The sequence below is a fragment of the Podarcis erhardii genome, assembly GCF_964252035.2.
Source record: "Podarcis erhardii genome assembly, chromosome: 10".
Lineage (NCBI taxonomy): Eukaryota > Metazoa > Chordata > Lepidosauria > Squamata > Lacertidae > Podarcis > Podarcis erhardii.
Window position 1 is genome coordinate 25,180,623 of NC_138500.1, and position 17,752 is coordinate 25,198,374.

A 17,752-nucleotide genomic window follows, 5' to 3' on the forward strand; every position below is an offset into this window, starting at 1 on the left:
GGCGTTCCTCGCGCACGCGGCGTGCTTCTCCTTTCTTCCCCTTTGCAGATGATGCGCCGCTGCTGAGAGTCGCGGTCCTGGAAGTCGCCATGGAGCCGTCGGTGCCGGTCGTCTTCGTCCGACAAAACCAGATCGGAGGCCAAGAGAAGACTGGGAAGGTAGGAAATGGCTGGAAACGAAACAAAAGCTCTCGCCAGCGTCCTTAAACGCCCGTTTAAAGGAGTGCTCTAACCCTCCCCTACCCAGGAGTTAAAGGCCCATTGAAATCCGTGGGGCTTGCTCGTGAGTAAACTTGCATGGGATCGTGCCCTGAACTTGGCGGGCGGGAAGCTTGCTTCTGAGTAAACGTGCGTAGGATTGCGCTGTAAGTCTTGGTTTCCCTCCCCCACAAAGAAGGGAAAGTCTCAAGCACCGTTTGCTTCCTTCAGTGAATGCGTGTCGTATTCCTGTGTTTTGGTCTTAGGTTTTCTCGCGGGCACTTTGAAGCATATGGGGCGGGAAAGGGGGAAGAGTGAAATCTTCCGATAACACTTATTTTTTAAAAAGCAGCGTGGCTTTGAAAGGGAGGCGTCATGATAGAATAGTGCATTGGAATGCCCCCCCCCCCCCGTGCTGTAGTTTAATAGCCCTCTAAGTCCAGGCATAGGCAAACCCGGCCCTCCAGATGCTTTTGGGACTACAACTCCCATCATCCCTGTTAGCTAGGGATGATGGGATTTGTAGTCCCCAAAAACATCTGGAGAGCCGAGTTTGCCTATGCCTGCTCTAGTCTGTGTGGTGTGACACTAGGGATTGGATGAGGACCTGGGCAGCCATGAAGCTGATTGGGTGATCTGCTGGAGCCAGGCATTATTTCCCACGGTTGTTTTTGAGGATAAAACGGGGAGGGAGGAACCATGCATACCACTTTAAACTCCCTGGAGGAAAGGTGGGATATAAATTGCAGAAAATGGCTGAAGTACAGAGATCTGGCCAGGGAGTAGATAGATCTGTGCAGTAGTGAGCACAGTTGGCCGTAAGTTCATCCCTGACTTGCGAACTGTTGCCTTGAGGTCAAGGGTAGGAGCATTTTCATCCAAGTCTTTAGGCCTGTTCAGGGTGAACACTTGAGGGCTTAGAGTGGAGAAGGGGTGTGCAGGTAAGCCGGGCCCTCGGAGTTCCTATTAACAAGAGATAATTTCTAGAAAATAATGGTTTGACTTTATTGCATATGCGTACACAAAGGAACATGGCTATCGGCCACCAGCAACACATTGCAGGCTGTGGACAAACATCTTTGTTTCTTTTTTTAGGTTGATTATGACTACAATTGTGTTACATCTCATGTATTAATATGTTCCTCTAGGGGTGGGTGGAAGTTAATCTGTTCCTGTTTTGTATAATATCTGCAAATGACAAATAACCGGGTGTTTGTTTGTTTTTAAGTTTCTGTTAGGGCCAGTTTTGCTTCAAACATGCCTATATTCAGCACAAAGAACTGAAGGGGAATTCTGAGGCCACTCAGGCAACTGTGCTAGACTTCTTCCTGCGAATGGAAGTATTTGCATTCCATCAGATTACAGATCGCTGAATGATAATTACCACATTTACTACGCTTTGAACCCACGCTTTCCCCAAAGAAATTGAAGCACCATTTTGGTTTCACAATAACCTTGTGGGGTGCATCAGGCTGAGAGATGGTGATGCTCATTGAGCTTCATAGCTGATTAGAAATCTGAACCTAGATTTCTACATATGTTGCTGGCCTATAACTGATGGGAATTTGAGTCCTAAATTACATTGAGGGCCTCAGGCTGCTCACCCCTGTGACTTGCTTCTGCGCTGAAAGCTGTGAGTTCAAAAGTCATAGGTTAAAAGCATTCAGAAAAAAGCGTCATATTCCATTTGTGCCCACCATTCACCCAAAGAGTCAGCAATGTCAGTTTATTAGTGGTGTCAGTGTTAAGAATTTCCAAGCAACAAGTGCTTCAGGCGCCTTACAAGTAACAGGAGAGCACACAATTTATTTTGCAATAAACATGTTTTAAAGTCACTTGAAAATTATGCAAGGCAGCCCATATAAAAAGCAGCCCTTTTCACAGCAGTTTTCTCATAGGTATTTTGAAAGTAGAGGTTTTGTGTTGTGTCCCGAAACAAACAAACAAAAACACAAAGAAGTTTGGTCTGGAGCAAATTTGTACCTCAGAGTAGGAGCTTCAACAGAAAAGGCCCTGCCATATCCTCCCACATACTTCCCTTCTGACTTGAAAAGTATGATGATCAAAGCACGAGGGCAAGCATTGTGATCTCGTCCCATTTCCTGTTCCTGGTGTTTGCAGTGCTGTAGTGTAGTGTAGTGTGTTCACTTAGGAGTACAGGAAGTGAGCTGGGGAAAGGGTTTCCTTTGGGACCTTCCCGCATGCTTCACTGGAAATCATATGTGAAGACTTTCCAGTTCATTCTGGTCCTTTGATAAGCTAGGAGGTGATCAGAAATAGGACTTGTTTCACCTATGGTGTCCCAGTTATTGGGATTCCTTCCCCAAAAGAAGCAGGCTTGTGACTTAATCTGTTGGCTTTTAGATGCCAGTGCCAGGCAATTAGATGCCAGGCAAACTCTTAGTCTCCCTGTCTTTTTAACTATTCATACCCTTTTCTCCCTCTTGTGTAGCTCACTCTCCTGTTTCCTTTCAGTGCTTCTCATATTTCCATCTGTCTTATTATATTTGTATTGTTGCTTCTAAGTATACGAAGAACCTTTCTGTTTCCTTGGTGTTTTCTGACGGTTAATATCAGCAGCCAGAAAATACCAAGGGAACACAAGGGTCATTTATATGGAATTGTGGAGGGTTTCCTTCCCATTCTGGTTGCTGTAGTTGCTGAAATGATGTGTGCTACTCCAGAGTGGTAGGTATAATCTGTGACATGTCACGGACACAATAATAGTTCATTAGTGGTGGACTTACACTGGGCTGTCTGTACGACATTCTCTTTTTTTTAAAAAAGATGCTTCCTCAGTGCATTGGCAAAGCACACAGTTAAACTATGGAATTCATTTCCACCAGAGGCAGTGATAGCCACCAACTTGGATGGCTTCTGAAGAGGATTAGACAAAGGCTATCAGTGACTACAATCCAGAATGGATATACTTTGCCTTCATAGTCTGAGGCAGTATGTTTCTGAATACCAGGTGCTGGGCATCACAGGTGGGCAGACTGCTCTTGTGCTCAGGTCCTGCTTTCGGGCTTCCCACAAGCATCTGGTTAGCCACAGTGAGAACAGGACGCTGGACTAAGATGGGCCACTGGCCTGATCCTGCTGGCTCTTATGTTCTCATGCATTGCCATCTGGGAGGGTGAAAGTGGGACAAAACTGGGACATTTGTGGCATAAAAAATTGCAGTATTTCAGTAGGAGGCTTCAAGAAATGAAGTTTTGTGTCAGGGACTGGTTGGATGCAGAGGAATGATGGGAGGAACCAGCTGGGGAATTGCCAAGGGAAGAAGGCTTGGAGCTCAGGGACTAGTGGTGGGACCTCAATTGAGTGGTCAGAGGGAGAAGACTGGGAAGAGGTGATGTTGGAAGCTGAAGAGGTAACAGGGTTTAGTGAGCTGGGAGAGTCTGTGGCAGAGAGAAGTCTAGAATAAGAGGCAGAAGCTGAAGCAGGAGAGTGGGATTTTCATGGAGGAAGAACACAGAGAATGAGCTGCTCTGCTTATTAGGCCTGTGGAAATCAATCATCTTGCTAATGAAGAGTTAACTCTTTGAGCTGTGTGATTACTGACCATTTATAAGCCTAAGTTAATCATGTCTAATTACTTCAAAGGGTCTACTCTGAGTTGTACTGGCATTGAGTACAACCTATCTCTCCCCCTGCCTCCCCAAATAAAACCTTTTTGCAGGTGGGGACAGTACTGAGAGCACAAATCTAATGGCTGCCCAATTTAAAGGATATCTGGAGGGGATCTCTGGACATTTTTAACAGCTGCTAATTTCATGCTTTTATGCACTTTGTGAAGTGCTTTTAGATTCATACATAATAAATGGAAAAGTGTGTGTGTGTGTGTGTGTGTGTGTGTGTGTGTGTGTGTGTATATTTCTAATTAATAAATAAATACCCTGTTAAGAAGAGTGGGTGGAATAAATAAATCAGAATGCTCTCATTTCCAAAAGTCAAGGCCCTCTGGAACTGCTCTAATTTGACTTATATCTGCTCTTGAGATCCTCTTGTACCACCTAGGTCAATGGTAGCAGAACCGTTTTATCCAGAGACGGGAGAGTTCTGCTCTTGGTGAAGTTTAGGCCTTGTGAATTTTTGATGCAATGACTTTAACCGGAGTGGAGAGATAGGGAATGTGTTTTGCCAACCCCAGCTGTCAAAATGCATTTGTGAAATTTAGATAATCATTACCGGAGGATAATGGCTGCTAATCATAGTTTACCGGTCCAATTCTTCTGGGCTGTGGCACGGTATGATTTGATTTTTATCTGTATTTCTGGAGCATACACCGAAACTGGTGTAGAGGAAATGCATGCATACAAAAGGGTATGCTTTTGATTGGTTCTTCTAGGGTGTACTTATGCAAATCGTTATTTGCAGCTGAACAGAGCTGTGCCTTTTCAGTTGACCAGTGGGGCTGCATCTCACATAATGATGGCTGCTTCTGCAACAAGCAGCTTTGGTGCCTTGCCAAACCCTGCCCATCCTTTCCAGGAAAGCTGATCGGGCTGTTTTATGTGCATGCCAAAGAGATGGGTTCAGGGTTGCAGTAGGTGCATTTGTCTCTGTGCCTTGTGTCTACAGCTATCAACCTGTGAGTGAAAGAGAGTTTCATGCAAATATGATCCCCATGCCAGTGAACAGGCAATTCAGGTTTGTTAATTATTTGGCGGCATGGATATTTATGAGAAGCGTAGCATTGGCTATAGAGACAGTGGGGCAGCAAAACTGCTATTTAAACAGGGTGACTTTTAACATTTTACAGGTTCTCCTTATAGTTTTGCAGGAGGAAATTCTAAAATGAAATTAAGGCCTAACTAGATGTGAGTTGCAGTCTTCCCCTGTGTCTTTATTTACTTATTTACTTAAGCAAAAGTAGTCAGGGGATGTTATAAAAGGGGGTGGGGAGATGGGGCAGATTCAATCCTTTCCTCTACTTCTGCCCCACCATGGGGGGAAGATTGATATAAAGTTGTTATTGCACTTCTCATCACAACTATGGGTGCTCCTAATTTTAGTAAAGCAAAGATTCCAATCAGATCTTAATATCTAAATATCTTTACCTTGTAGTAAACTGGGATTTCTCAAAGATATTTTCAGTTTCTAGGAGGATTCCAGGCAAAAGGTGGACACCCCTTTTCCAGGATGTTTCCATTCACTTGACTATGGACTCTCACTTTTCATTTAATAGATTTCTAGGATTAGAGCAGGATAGAAGACACCGTATTTTTCGCCCTATAGGGCACACCGGCCCATAGGGCGCAGCTAGGTTTTTTGGGGGGGATAAAGAAAAAAAAATTTCCCCCCCAGGCACGGGGCTGGGGCGGGGGTAGCCCGAGCTTCCCCCGACCCCAGCCCCCAGAACAGGCTGCTATCCGCAAGCCTTGGGAGCCCAGCGGGAATTCCCATGGGCTCCCAAGGCTTGCGGATAGTTTTCTGAAGCCTGCATTCGCCCCATAGGACGCACACACATTGCCCCTTTATTTTTGGAGGGGGAAAAGTGCGTCCTATAGGGCGAAAAATACGGTAATCAAACCAGCCAGCTGCCCTACGGCCAAATCATCCATTGCTCAGCAACACCAGCCCCAAGTAACACACATAGCAAATTGTGGAAAGCGGAGAGTAGGAACAAGCTATTAAATTTTACAAAAGGGGATGGCAGGTGCAACCAGTCATCCACAATACAGGCAACAGATTTCCTGCAGGAGAATTTTGATTCAAAATTTGTTAATTCAGACAATGAGTGCTTATTTTCTTACAATCTCTGCAGTTGCTAGTACATGATAGGGGAGGAATTGGGGGGGCAAGGTAGTCAGTGATGTTTAAAGCGCCACTCCTGGATATAGTCATGGTTTTAACATTTGAAGCTTGGACGATTTGTTGTTGTTACTTTTGTAGGCCATGTAATCACCACAGCAGTGTTATCAGCAGGGACAAACAACCTCAGTGGCTTAAGGAAAGAGATTGGGTTTATATAACTAACAACCACTACTGAGGTTTTTTCTCTTACCATATTAGCATCCCAGGTCTGCGATAACTCAGATTCTGGTCATCCCCTATGGTTCAGTATGGTGCAGTAGGCAATTGGCTCTGCTTGGTGGACCTCAAGATGCTAGTGAAAAACAAAGTGGTCCATACCTGGTGTAGATAACACTGAGCTAGATGGTTCAATGGCCTGTTTTGGTATAAGGCAGCTTCCATTGTGTTGCTAAACACTACCAGTGCACCTTATTCTCCCCATATGATCCCCCCTTGCCATAATCATTTTTTCCTGTCATTTGATTCATAGTACCAAGCTATTCTGGGCACATTTTAATGAACATGTTTATTTTTCTCTTGTTTAGGCACACCATGAAAGAACGCTGAAAAAGCTTCTGGATGTGAATGGACAAGCACTGGTACCTTCTTATGACTATGACCTGATAGTTATTGGAGGGGGTTCAGGTGGACTTGCAGCTTCCAAGGTATGATAAGTAGAAATGTGGTCATGAAAGCAATCTAGCCAACCAGAGCTTGGTCCTACTCCAAGAATGGATCCACTCTGAGCTGTAGGAGTGAGAATCCGGTGTCTGAAAAAGATTTTGCAATCCATTTTGTCCATATGCAAAATGGCCTTGTGCAGATACGATTCTCTGTGCACACTCTAACATTAGTATTGCAAAAGGATTGATGACAAATCCAGCTCCTTCATTCCTCCTCTCGAGGCTTCTTGGATTTGCAAGGCAAATTCTAGCCTGGGAACATCACTGATCTGTTTTAGATCCACCTTCTAGAATGGACCTGGAACCCCCTTTTTCTTGAAACATTTCTACTCTTGACTAAAGACCAGGTTTTCCATCTGGAGTCCATTCTATCCCGTTGCTCTTGATAATTGGGCAGAGACTGTATCCCAGAATGGTGTACAGTCAGTCCCTCTTCCCAGGGAATTGTACGTCTGTGAGGGGAATAAGGCTCTCCTAACAACTCTTGGCACCCATAACAAACTACAATTTCCAGTAATCTTTGGAGGAAGCCATGACTGTTTAAAGTGGTATGATACTGCTTTAAATGTATAGTGCAGATGGGGCCTCTATCTCCTTTCTCTTTTCTCTTCTCTGCTTCCTTTGATGATCATCTCCAGGAATAATTAGACGGTGTTTATGCATCTTGGTGCTCCAAGAAGATGCTCCTGCCATTCTAGAGCTCTGATATACTTGGTGTGGTCAATGGCTTAAAAAAACAGGCTGGTGATTAATTACACTGAAGTGTGAGTGCCTTATTTAAATTGTTGGGCTTTGCTCCTTTTGCAGACAAATGATGGTTCTGCAGTTGGGAGCACAAGTATGTAATGTACTGATGAGTAGTGCCTGCCATCTAAAATAGGCCATGCTTAATCACCAGCTTGAGCACTAGAGTTCTTGATAATGAATTTGGGAAAAGGAGAAGACAACAGCGGACAAGAAAAGGCCACCTATTTAGGGAGAAAGCAAGCAAATGTTTCATACCCATGTCAGCAAAGTAGTTAGTATGCTTTTTCTAGTTCCTATTGTGAGTTGAATTATAAAGCTGTAGCACTAGAGAGAGAATTATAGGAATGTGAGAATCTGCCTGATATTGACCATCTAGCTTTACATTTTCTACTTCTGGCAGTGGCTCTCCAGGATTTCAGACATGAGTCTTTTCCCAGAATCACAGATGACGGATTAAAACTGGCAACACTCAGGGAGGAAAGAAGTGGGAGAGCATTTTAGTGTCTGTACCACATTTGAAGGCTTCCAAACTTGGAAAAAAGTTTCCAAGGGAGCTTCCTAATGAAGTTGAGTTAGAATTCATTTGCAGCTTTGACAGTATCAGTCAGAGTTGGATGGGATCAGTTTGGCTTTTGCAGGCCTGGGCCAGCTCACTTGCAGAAAGCAATTGTCTCCCTTTTGGTGTTTATATTTTATCAATTGGTTATCAGTAGGGAGTGGGTGTCACACACCCTTTCTGATCGGATCTTCTATTATTCGGATCTTGCATTTGCGGTTCTGTACAGTGAAACAGCAACACCCTTCTGTTGCAGTAGGGAGCCTCCTGACTTCACTTTGTAGTAGCATTCTCCCGTGCTTGCCGCCGTGTCCTACTGAGCCAGTGAGGTGTAGTGGTTAAGAGCGGTAGTCTCGTAATCTGGTGAATCGGGTTCGCTTCCCTGCTCCTCCACATGCAGCTACTGGGTGACCTTGGGCTAGTCACACTTCTCTGAAGTCTCTCAGCCTCACTCACCTCACAGAGTGTTTGTTGTGGGGGAGGAAGGGAAAGGAGAATGTTAGCCGCTTTGAGACTCCTTAGGGGGAGTGAAAGGCAGGATATCAAATCCAAACTCCTCCTCTTCTACTTCTTCTTCTGTGCACAACTGAGCATAATCCTTCATGCACCTGACAAAGCAGTGCTCTGTCTCGGAAGAGTTTATGCTACAATAAATTTGTTAGCGCTGCAGTGACTCAAATGGCCACCCTTTTGGCATTTGGAACCCCTGACACACCCCAACCTCTTTTCAGCAGGAGATCCCCCCCCGATGTTTGGCTGCAGCAGCCATGACTGGGAGATGAGTTGTGCTGGCTCTAGATGCAAAGGCCCATGTGGTGGGCCTGCTCCTGCATCTGGGTGCCTCCTGCTGGGCTTATCTGGTGGTGGTGGTGGTGGTCAGTGGCGGCAGCAGTGCTGCTGTCTGTACCAACTTGATGAGAGCCACCCACCATCTTAGTTTCCCACAATTCCTCTGAGCAGGGCTATGTTGGGGCCATATCAGAAGAATAAAATGGCGAACAGTTGACATCCCCTGTGGTAAGTGACTTGGCTGCTCAGGGGAGACAGTGGTAGTGGACCCTGCCATGGAGCTGGTGTCGTGGTAGCTGCCCATGAATGCTGGTGGGTGTTAGATTTGCCACTTTGATACACCCAGCCAGAATTGGAAGTTCAAAGCCAAAATACACATTGTACTGTTAATACTTTTTTAAAAAAGCATTTTTTAAAAAAAGCATGTTAGCCGTTTTGCTTTTTCTTTAAACTAAAGCTGTGGGAACCTGCCAATGGAGGTGTTCTTCAGTCTGCATTGGTGCCTAGAGCCAGTTTTCTGTCCCAGAATCCTGCCCCACACAACTATTTTCCCTTTTAGGCACAAATTGTACTCCGGGGGGGTGGTGTTGAGGGTTCATTGAGCAACTGTTTCCCAATCCAGGAATATACTCTAGATCAGAGCCCAGGAGCCAGCTAAAGCATGGTTTAAGAAAAGTGTGAATAATGTAACATGTTATTTGGCCCATACTCAGTTCTGCGGCGCAGCCAGAGTCTGGGGACTCATCCTTGCGTTTAGTGTATTCACCCATAATGATCTGCTTTGGAATGCTTAAGATGGAGGCCATGGCTGGGGGCGAAGGCCGGGTTCACATGCCAGCAACGCTTGACAAACACATCACTTGTTGCATGGCAATAAAGCTAATTTTAAGAAGTATCGTCATTTAAAATGCCCTGTGATCCAGAAGTCTTGAGGGCTATCCACGTAATGGGATTCAACCCATCATTTGAGTTGTGGGAATTGGAGCAGCCAAATTATCGTTCAGCATTTAATTAAAGTTTGTGTTGTTACATTCACCCTTCCCTTCCTCCTTTTGCGCCTGTGGCATTCAGCTAAGTGGTGTTTTTCTCGTGATTGTAGTAATTGTCGTGAAAAATCCAATCTTGCCTTTTCGTCATGAAAGATGGCAGGATTGAAGGAAGTTGTCCTGGAAAGGCCCTCCCAAGAATGTGCTAAAAGACTTCAGGCAAATTCAAAATGTGTTGGACCATTTGTTTTTTCCAGTTATAACAGGACGTTTGATTGCCACATCAATTTGTACCCCACTTGGGAAGAAAGATTGCTCTTTGTGAACACTAGATATTGATCCCCCAAATTCATAATAAAGCAGTTTTTGTTGTTGTTGTTGTTTTGCAACTTGGCCACCATTACTTAGAGTGCAGATTTTCAGCTGTGGTTGTTTTTTTGTTTGATTTCCAGGAAGCTGCCAAACTTGGCAAGAAGGTCTTAGTTCTGGATTTTGTTGTCCCTACTCCTTTGGGAACAAGATGGGGTAAGTACTGTAAATGGTTCTCAGCCTTCACTACTTTAGGGAAACTCATGTGGCATAGTTCTTAGAGTGTTTGACTAGGACCTGGGAGACCAGGGTTCAAATCCCCACTCAGCCCTGAAGCTCACTGTGTGACCTTGAGCGAGTCACCTACCTCCCAGGGTGGTTGTGAGCATAAAATAAGGGAAGGGGATAAGTGTGTACACCACCTTGGAGGAAAGATGGTATAGGAATCTATTAACAGTGATAATTACTATTGTATTATTAAAAAGACATCCATTCAAATCTGGCACTTTCTTCCAATCTTGGACACCATAGTACATGTTGAATTGTTTCTCCCCTGTCCTAACCCTTGAACATGATTGCCTATAGAATCAGGGCACATAACATATAAAGTACTACTTTGTACAGTGCACAAGTCAGCTTTTCGCCCTTCAATATATATTAAGAATAATTGTCGCCCTTTGTAGCTACCTGTTGATTTGATATTTTGATGGGTAAAGACTGAAATAGAAATGTTTAATTTTGGCAGCAGTACCATTTTTACTGCTGAGAAATAAATAAATCAGCGCATAGGATCACAGTTTCCTTGTGGCTAGCATGCTCACTTGGGGAAGTGACATTTGGATCTTGTTGCATCAGCTACAGTCCTTTGCCTTCCATTTTCTTTGTCTGAAAATCATGAGGACGCTTCATCCACTGGCTAGTGCAGCCCTGGCTTTTTGTGGAATGAATGTTGGAAGTTGCCTTATACTGAGTTAGACCATCGGTCCAATTAGGCCAGCCTTGTCTACACTGACAGGCAGTGGCTCTCCAGGGTTTCACGATTGAACCTGGCAACCTTCTCCATGCAAAGCAGACGATCTCCTCATGAGACATGGCTCTTTTCTATCTTGCTGGAGTTTTGGGGCAACAGGGACCATCCATGTATTTCCCTTCAGCCAGAGTGTTCTTGGCTGCTGCTTCTGAAGGGTGAGGAAAGACAAAATATGGCCAGTTTTCCCCTGAAAAATTGGGTGGCCTTGTTGCACCAGTCACATAGGCTCCAAAACCACCTTGCTTGTCACTGGCTTTCATATCTGCCTACCTGCCCACTCCCAGTATATACACTGAAGAAATAAAAGTCCAGATCAATAACGTTTTTCCAGTTGCCCTGGGGAAGGCAGGACTCTGCTGTTGTAGAGGAAGGACTGGATGCTCTGACAGAATGGGCCAACTTCCCTGTTTAAACAGCCAATGACCTACGGACCAAAAGTTATACAGCTAGTCAATTTGAATGCCATACTGAATGACTGGGTGGTCCTGTCATAACGAGTTGCCGTATGAAGCTCATTAGGTTGCCTTTCTTTTGCAGGTCTCGGAGGAACCTGTGTCAATGTAGGATGCATTCCAAAGAAGCTGATGCACCAGACGGCTTTGCTTGGGCAAGCCGTAAAGGATGCACCCAAGTTTGGGTGGCAGCTGGATGACAAAGGTATAGACAGAGAATCCCACGTTGTCTGTTGGCTGTATAATCTGTGCTGCTCTTAGGAAGTTTAACCTGAGTGGAGGTTTTAGAGAGAGACCATTGGTGGGGAGCAGGTTTCAAAGGGATGGAGGTCTGCTTTACACAAACACACACACACACACACCCGAAATTTATACACCGTTTTGGGATTCCCAGATAGCCTTCCCCTGACCTGGTGCCTTACAGATTTATTTATTTTAAATACTGAACTACAATTCCCTCAATCCCTGGCCATAAGCCACATTCGCTGTGGCTGAAAGGTGCTGTAGTTAAAACTAGGTTGAGGAAGGCTGTTCTAGGAGTTTTTATTGTGATTACATATTTTATCTACCTAAAAGCTGGAGACACCAAGTGGAATATCTGAAGACTGATCAGATGTTCACATTAGCAGTGATAATAGCAAAGCAAATGTGAGTTCTGTGTGTATAAGACCTTCCTTTCTAAAGGATGATTTCAGAGCATTATGCGGCGGCACCTGCAAAATACGCTGGACCACTCTCACCCACATTGTTAATCTGTGCAGTGTCGGCAAAACTCCACAAACCTTGGGGAACTGAATTAATTATAAATAGGAGAGACACAGCTGTGCATCAGGTGTGTCTGTTATTGTATAGCATGCTAATGGAAAATGAAAGCCTTGGGAAGCTGAGGACTGAACTGCCATCTAACTTTTGTTTTTAAATCCTCAGCCATAAATCACAGCTGGGATACTATGGTTGAAGCAGTTCAGAATTATATTGGCTCTCTGAACTGGGGCTACAGGGTTTCCCTCCGAGAGAATAAAGTCACATACGAAAACGCTTATGGAGAGTTTGTCGGGCCGCACAAAATTAAGGTAATGGAAATTGCCGCCTTTATCCTTCTTTTCCTGGGGAAGGTTGGGTGGTCTGCTTCAAATGAAGAAATCCCACTGGATCTGGCTGCTAGCCCAGAGCATTTGGCATCCAGCAACATCTCCCATCCTCCTCTGGCTTAAAGGAATGAGAGCTCACAGCCACAGGCTTTTACAGTTAAAAAATGCTGGCATTTTTATTTACAGGCAACAAATAACAAAGGAGTACAGAAGTTTTACACAGCAGAAAGATTTCTGATTGCCACTGGAGAGAGGCCCCGTTATCTGGGCATCCCTGGAGACGAAGAATATTGCATCACCAGGTGAGATAACCCGTTAAAATGTGTCTTAATGTATGTCCTGGGGGAAGTGCCCACTGTTACTCAAAGTAAGTGTCAGGTGTTATGAGTGAAGTGATTCTGGGTTGGTTCAAAGATACAGAGTTTTGAAGTGGCATAGTATCAGTTTTCACATATGTGTTGCTTGCTTAAAAGCACTTTTGTGTCAGAACAGCTAGCCACTTAAAACTCGTATCTCCTTTCCTCCTTGGGCGAAATATCAATTTCCAAGTGACGAGCCATTCTTGCTTTGGTTTCGATTTCTTGGCATGTGTAAGATCTACGGTGACAGGAGGGCTTGTTTGCATAGCAAATGCCTCTTCTCCACTTCCTTCTCTATGGAAAATACACAGCCAGTCAAAAGAGATTTGAGCTTCTTCATATGTAACTCTTAAGACTGGAGGCAGGAAAGGCTTGCAGTGAGACATAGCCCTGGACTTTCTGGTTCCTGATGTGAAATCTTCCATTTGCAGAGCAGAATGTGCAGAAAGGAAGTCAGTCTGTACCACTTTTGTGATCTAACTTGTTTACTATGTAGACTACGTAGGTTACTATGTAGTAAACTATGCATTAATTTCAACACCAGCTCATAAACTGGTTGATTTGTGACCACTTTCTTTACATAATGCTCTGAGATTCTTTACATTCTCCTTGAAAATTACATTATTATTATTATTATTATTATTATTATTATTATTATTATTACTTCTGTGCTCTGACTTCATCTTACAGTTAATTTGCTGCCTGATATATCTCCTGCCTTCTAGTGTGCAAGACAAGGTGTAAAATTTCATGAACCATAAAAGTAGAGATAAAACATAATGGAATAAGCCATTCCCCCTTCTTTAATTTGAACAGTGTCAGTTGTATACATCTCAGCTGTATGGATTTCCCTTGTATTTTTGACTCAGCTATTCATTCGTATTATTGTTTTCCCAGTGATGATCTCTTCTCCCTGCATTACTGCCCGGGGAAAACATTGGTGGTCGGAGCTTCCTACGTCGCCCTTGAGTGTGCAGGATTCCTTGCAGGCCTTGGCTTAGATGTGACTGTCATGGTGCGGTCCATTCTCCTGAGGGGCTTTGATCAAGAGATGGCAAACAAAATAGGGGAGCACATGGAAGAACATGGTGTCAAGTTCATTCGGAAGCATGTGCCTAGCCAGGTAAGAGGGGTGGAGGGATAGCACTTGTCCTTATTATTATATAATTGGATAAGCATTTTAGGTATTTTGCATTATACATTGCTTTAAATATTCTGGCCTTATAGTTATTGTCCATTGCATTTTGTCATGTGAGTTGCTTTGAGACTTTGAGGGTAAAAAGCAATTATAACAAATGTTAATAATAAATGCTGCCCTCACCCATTCAATAAACACGTAATTTTAAAATGTGCTTTAATACAAACATGTTCAAAGAAATCCGGGTTCTGTTTTATGACTTCAGAAGTGCATATTTCACCATTTCCTTGCAAAGCCTATATATCTTGGCACACAGGGCACTCTAGCCCAGTATTTGCTGCATTTATGTGGCAGTTCTTCAGAGTCTCGGACTTCTGCATCATCTGCTATCTGATCCTTTGAACTAGAGAGTAAGCTTGGGGTCTTCTGCCTACCAAACATGCTCTGCCACTGAGCATGTGTGTGATTCATTGCTGTGATGTTCTGTTTTGGCTCCCAAACGCCGCAAACCCGGAAGTGAGTGTTCCGGTTTGCGAATGTTCTTCGGAACCCAAACGTTGGACGGGGCTTCTGATTGGCTGCAGGAGCTTCCTGCAGCCAATCGGAAGCTGTGCCTTGGTTTCCAAATTGGGAAGTTGAATGGACTTCTGGAACGGATTCCGTTCGACTTCCGAGGTATGACTGTATTAGGTTGCTAATCTCACTGACGTTTGTGAGGGCCTTCCATGTTTATAGTGGAATAGCTATTGGTTTTTCAGATTTTTTGTGCATGATGCGCAGGATGTTGTCAGGCCTGGGGGTATTCTTAGAAGTTGGCCTCTGGCCCTCCTGTTTTGACCCCTCCCCCATCAAAACAGATGGCTGTTCGGTGCAGAATTTTGTCTGGGGCCCCTAAAACATCTACTTCATGGGGAGTTTTCCTCTTGAACCTATCTGGAGTTTGACACTCCCATTTAAAATTATCATCATTATTATTTATCTGTTATCACTACAATTACATTTATGCCCCACCTTTCTCTCAAGGGGGACATGCATGCTTCTTCCCACTTCCTATTTTGCCTTCACAACAACCCTGTGAGGTAGGTTGAGCTGAGTGATGGGTGCAAGGACACCTACTGAGTATCATAGCTGAGTGGGGATTTGAACCCCAGTCTCCCAGCTCCCCGTTCTGTACTCTAACCACTGCAACACATATTTTTTTCCATCTGTTTTAAATTCATTTTTCTTTCTTCAGTACAAACATCAAAAGATGTACACACACATGCCCCCCCTTGCAACAGCACAAAAAGCATGAATTTCATTTCTTCCCCATGCTAATAATAGCACCAGCAGTTAGTTGTTTCTCTGTCTCCCTCTAAAATGCGTGCAATTTGTGCATTATCAATATTTTCATGCCGCTCAATAGCAAAACTCTCTGAGCTGCTTACTGTAATTTAGCCATACATGATGGAAACAAAAAAAAATATAAATGATGCAGCATAAAAGCTTCAGCAGCCAAGAAATAAGATCAGCACAACAAAATTCTCGAGCAGCACCAGAAAATATTTTAAAGATGTTTAAAACATTTGGAAAAGCCATTCCATTCTGCCAAAAGGTGTAGTAAAAGAATGTGTTTTTTTTAAAGAAAGTTTTGGGTGTTGTTTTTTTTTGCTTCAGTCAGATACACTTACCTAAGAAATAGCCCCATTGAACTCAGTGTGGTTACTTGTGAGTAGGCATGCATGAGATTCCATTACTAAAAGATGACTTGTGCCATCTGTGTTCTTGCAATTGTGAGGGAGTTCTCACGGAGGATGTGTGTGTATGTGAGAGAGGAAAAGATATTGTTAGCATGCATTTCCTTTAATGATTAATCAGTAATTATTTTCCTATAGCAGATAATTGTTTTTCCATTCTGCGGGGCGTTAGGATAGACTTTCGGCTTTTCAAAGACAGGAACATTAAATTCAACAAATTTCCTCTGTGCTTCCTATTAACCACACCAGACAGTAAAACACACAACAACAACAACAACAACAACAACAACAACAACTACTACTACTACTACTACTACTACTACTACTACTACTTAAAAACACTACCTGGTCATCTTTTGCTGAACAAACATACCCTCCCTTAAAAAAGATAAGAGAGCAAGCTGAAAACCAAAGAGAACATGAAAGCTTTTTTGTGTGCATAAATTATATCCATTGCTTGGGTTGAGAAAATAGAAGATTGGCTACATTTAAGCAGCATATAAAGGTAAAGAGACCCCTGACCATTAAGTCCAGTCGCGGACGACTCAGGGGTTGCGGCGGTCATCTTGCTTTACTGGCCAAGGGAGCCGGCGTTTGTCCACAGACAGCTTCCGGGTCATGTGGCCAGCATGACTAAGCCACTTCTGGCGAACCAGAGCAGTGCATGGAAACACCGTTTGCCTTTCCGCTGGAGTGGTACCTATTTATCTACTTGCACTTTGACGTGCTTTCGAACTGCTAGGTTGGCAGGAGCAGGGACTGAACAACGGGAGCTCACCCCATCGCGGGGATTCGAACCACCTACCTTCTGATCTGCAAGCTCTAGGCTCTGTGGTTTAGACCACAGTGCCACCCATGTATAGCCCCACCCTTTTATTGTCCTTTTGCAGTGAGGTGTGGTATGTTTCTGGAATGGGATAGATGTGCTCAGATCCCGAAAGAAATGAAGGACTAGCCAGTTTGCTTGTCTGTGTGTGGTTCGCAGAGCAGGTTGAGTTCTGAAATAGGAAGCTTTTCTGAAAATGCCAGTGCAGTTCTGTGTCAAACTATATTTGCTATATTTAATGTTATCTGGATCACAGCATATGGGGAAGGGAGGTTAATCCTCTCCCTCTCTATCTGCACCCCTCAGGAAAAAAACAACACCCAATCTCCCTCTGTTCTACAATAATAATAATAATATCTTTATTGTCATTGCCCCCTCTCGGGGACAACGAAATTACTTGGCTGCTCCATCCACCCAGGTAGGGCACTCCACTCAAAATCAGAACTACTATAAAAACACTAATTAAAACAATACAGTATAATACAGCAAGGAAGATTAGATGACTTTCAAAGTCCAGGTTTCCCATTCAGGGCCGAGATCGCTCTGGAGAAGAAGCTGTTCTTGAGACGGCTTGTTCTTGTCTTCATCATCCTGTATCTCCGTCCCGACGGCAGGAGCTCGAAGAGACAGTGACCAGGATGCGATGGATCTTTTACTATGTCCAGTGCCTTCCTATGGCACCTTGTGGCATAAATCTGCTCTAAGGTGGAGAGTGGGCAGCCAACAATGCTCTCTGCTGCCTTAACAACTCTGCACAACCCCATCCTGTCCTGGGTAGTACAGCTTCCGTACCACACACATAAGCCATAGGTGAGCACGCTCTCAATGGCACAGTGATAGAAGGCAAGCAGCAGTTTCTGCAGAAGATGGTTTTTCCTTAGGATTCTCAAAAAGTACAGTCTCTGCTGCGCCTTCTTCACAAGCCCCCTTGTGTTGACACTCCAGGACAGATCCTCTTGTAATTCAATACCCAAAAATCTGAACGTTGTTACCCTCTCCACACAGACCCCATCAATCAAAAGTGGCTGGACATTGCTCTTCTGTCTCCTGAAGT

General features: G+C 44.0%; 1 protein-coding gene across 1 annotated transcript in view; it reads left to right on the forward strand.

Annotated features, from left to right (window-relative positions):
• The first annotated feature begins 4 nt into the window (after window positions 1-4).
• Window positions 5-17,752, forward strand: part of TXNRD1 (thioredoxin reductase 1) — a 31,315-nt gene continuing 13,567 nt past the window's right edge. Inside the window, exons 1-7 of the mRNA XM_081879266.1 lie at window positions 5-158; window positions 6,542-6,661; window positions 10,210-10,282; window positions 11,634-11,753; window positions 12,476-12,621; window positions 12,826-12,941; window positions 13,896-14,121. Coding sequence (XP_081735392.1) covers window positions 90-158; window positions 6,542-6,661; window positions 10,210-10,282; window positions 11,634-11,753; window positions 12,476-12,621; window positions 12,826-12,941; window positions 13,896-14,121 — 870 coding nt within the window. The 5' untranslated portion in view covers window positions 5-89. The remainder of the gene's footprint in view (window positions 159-6,541; window positions 6,662-10,209; window positions 10,283-11,633; window positions 11,754-12,475; window positions 12,622-12,825; window positions 12,942-13,895; window positions 14,122-17,752) is intronic.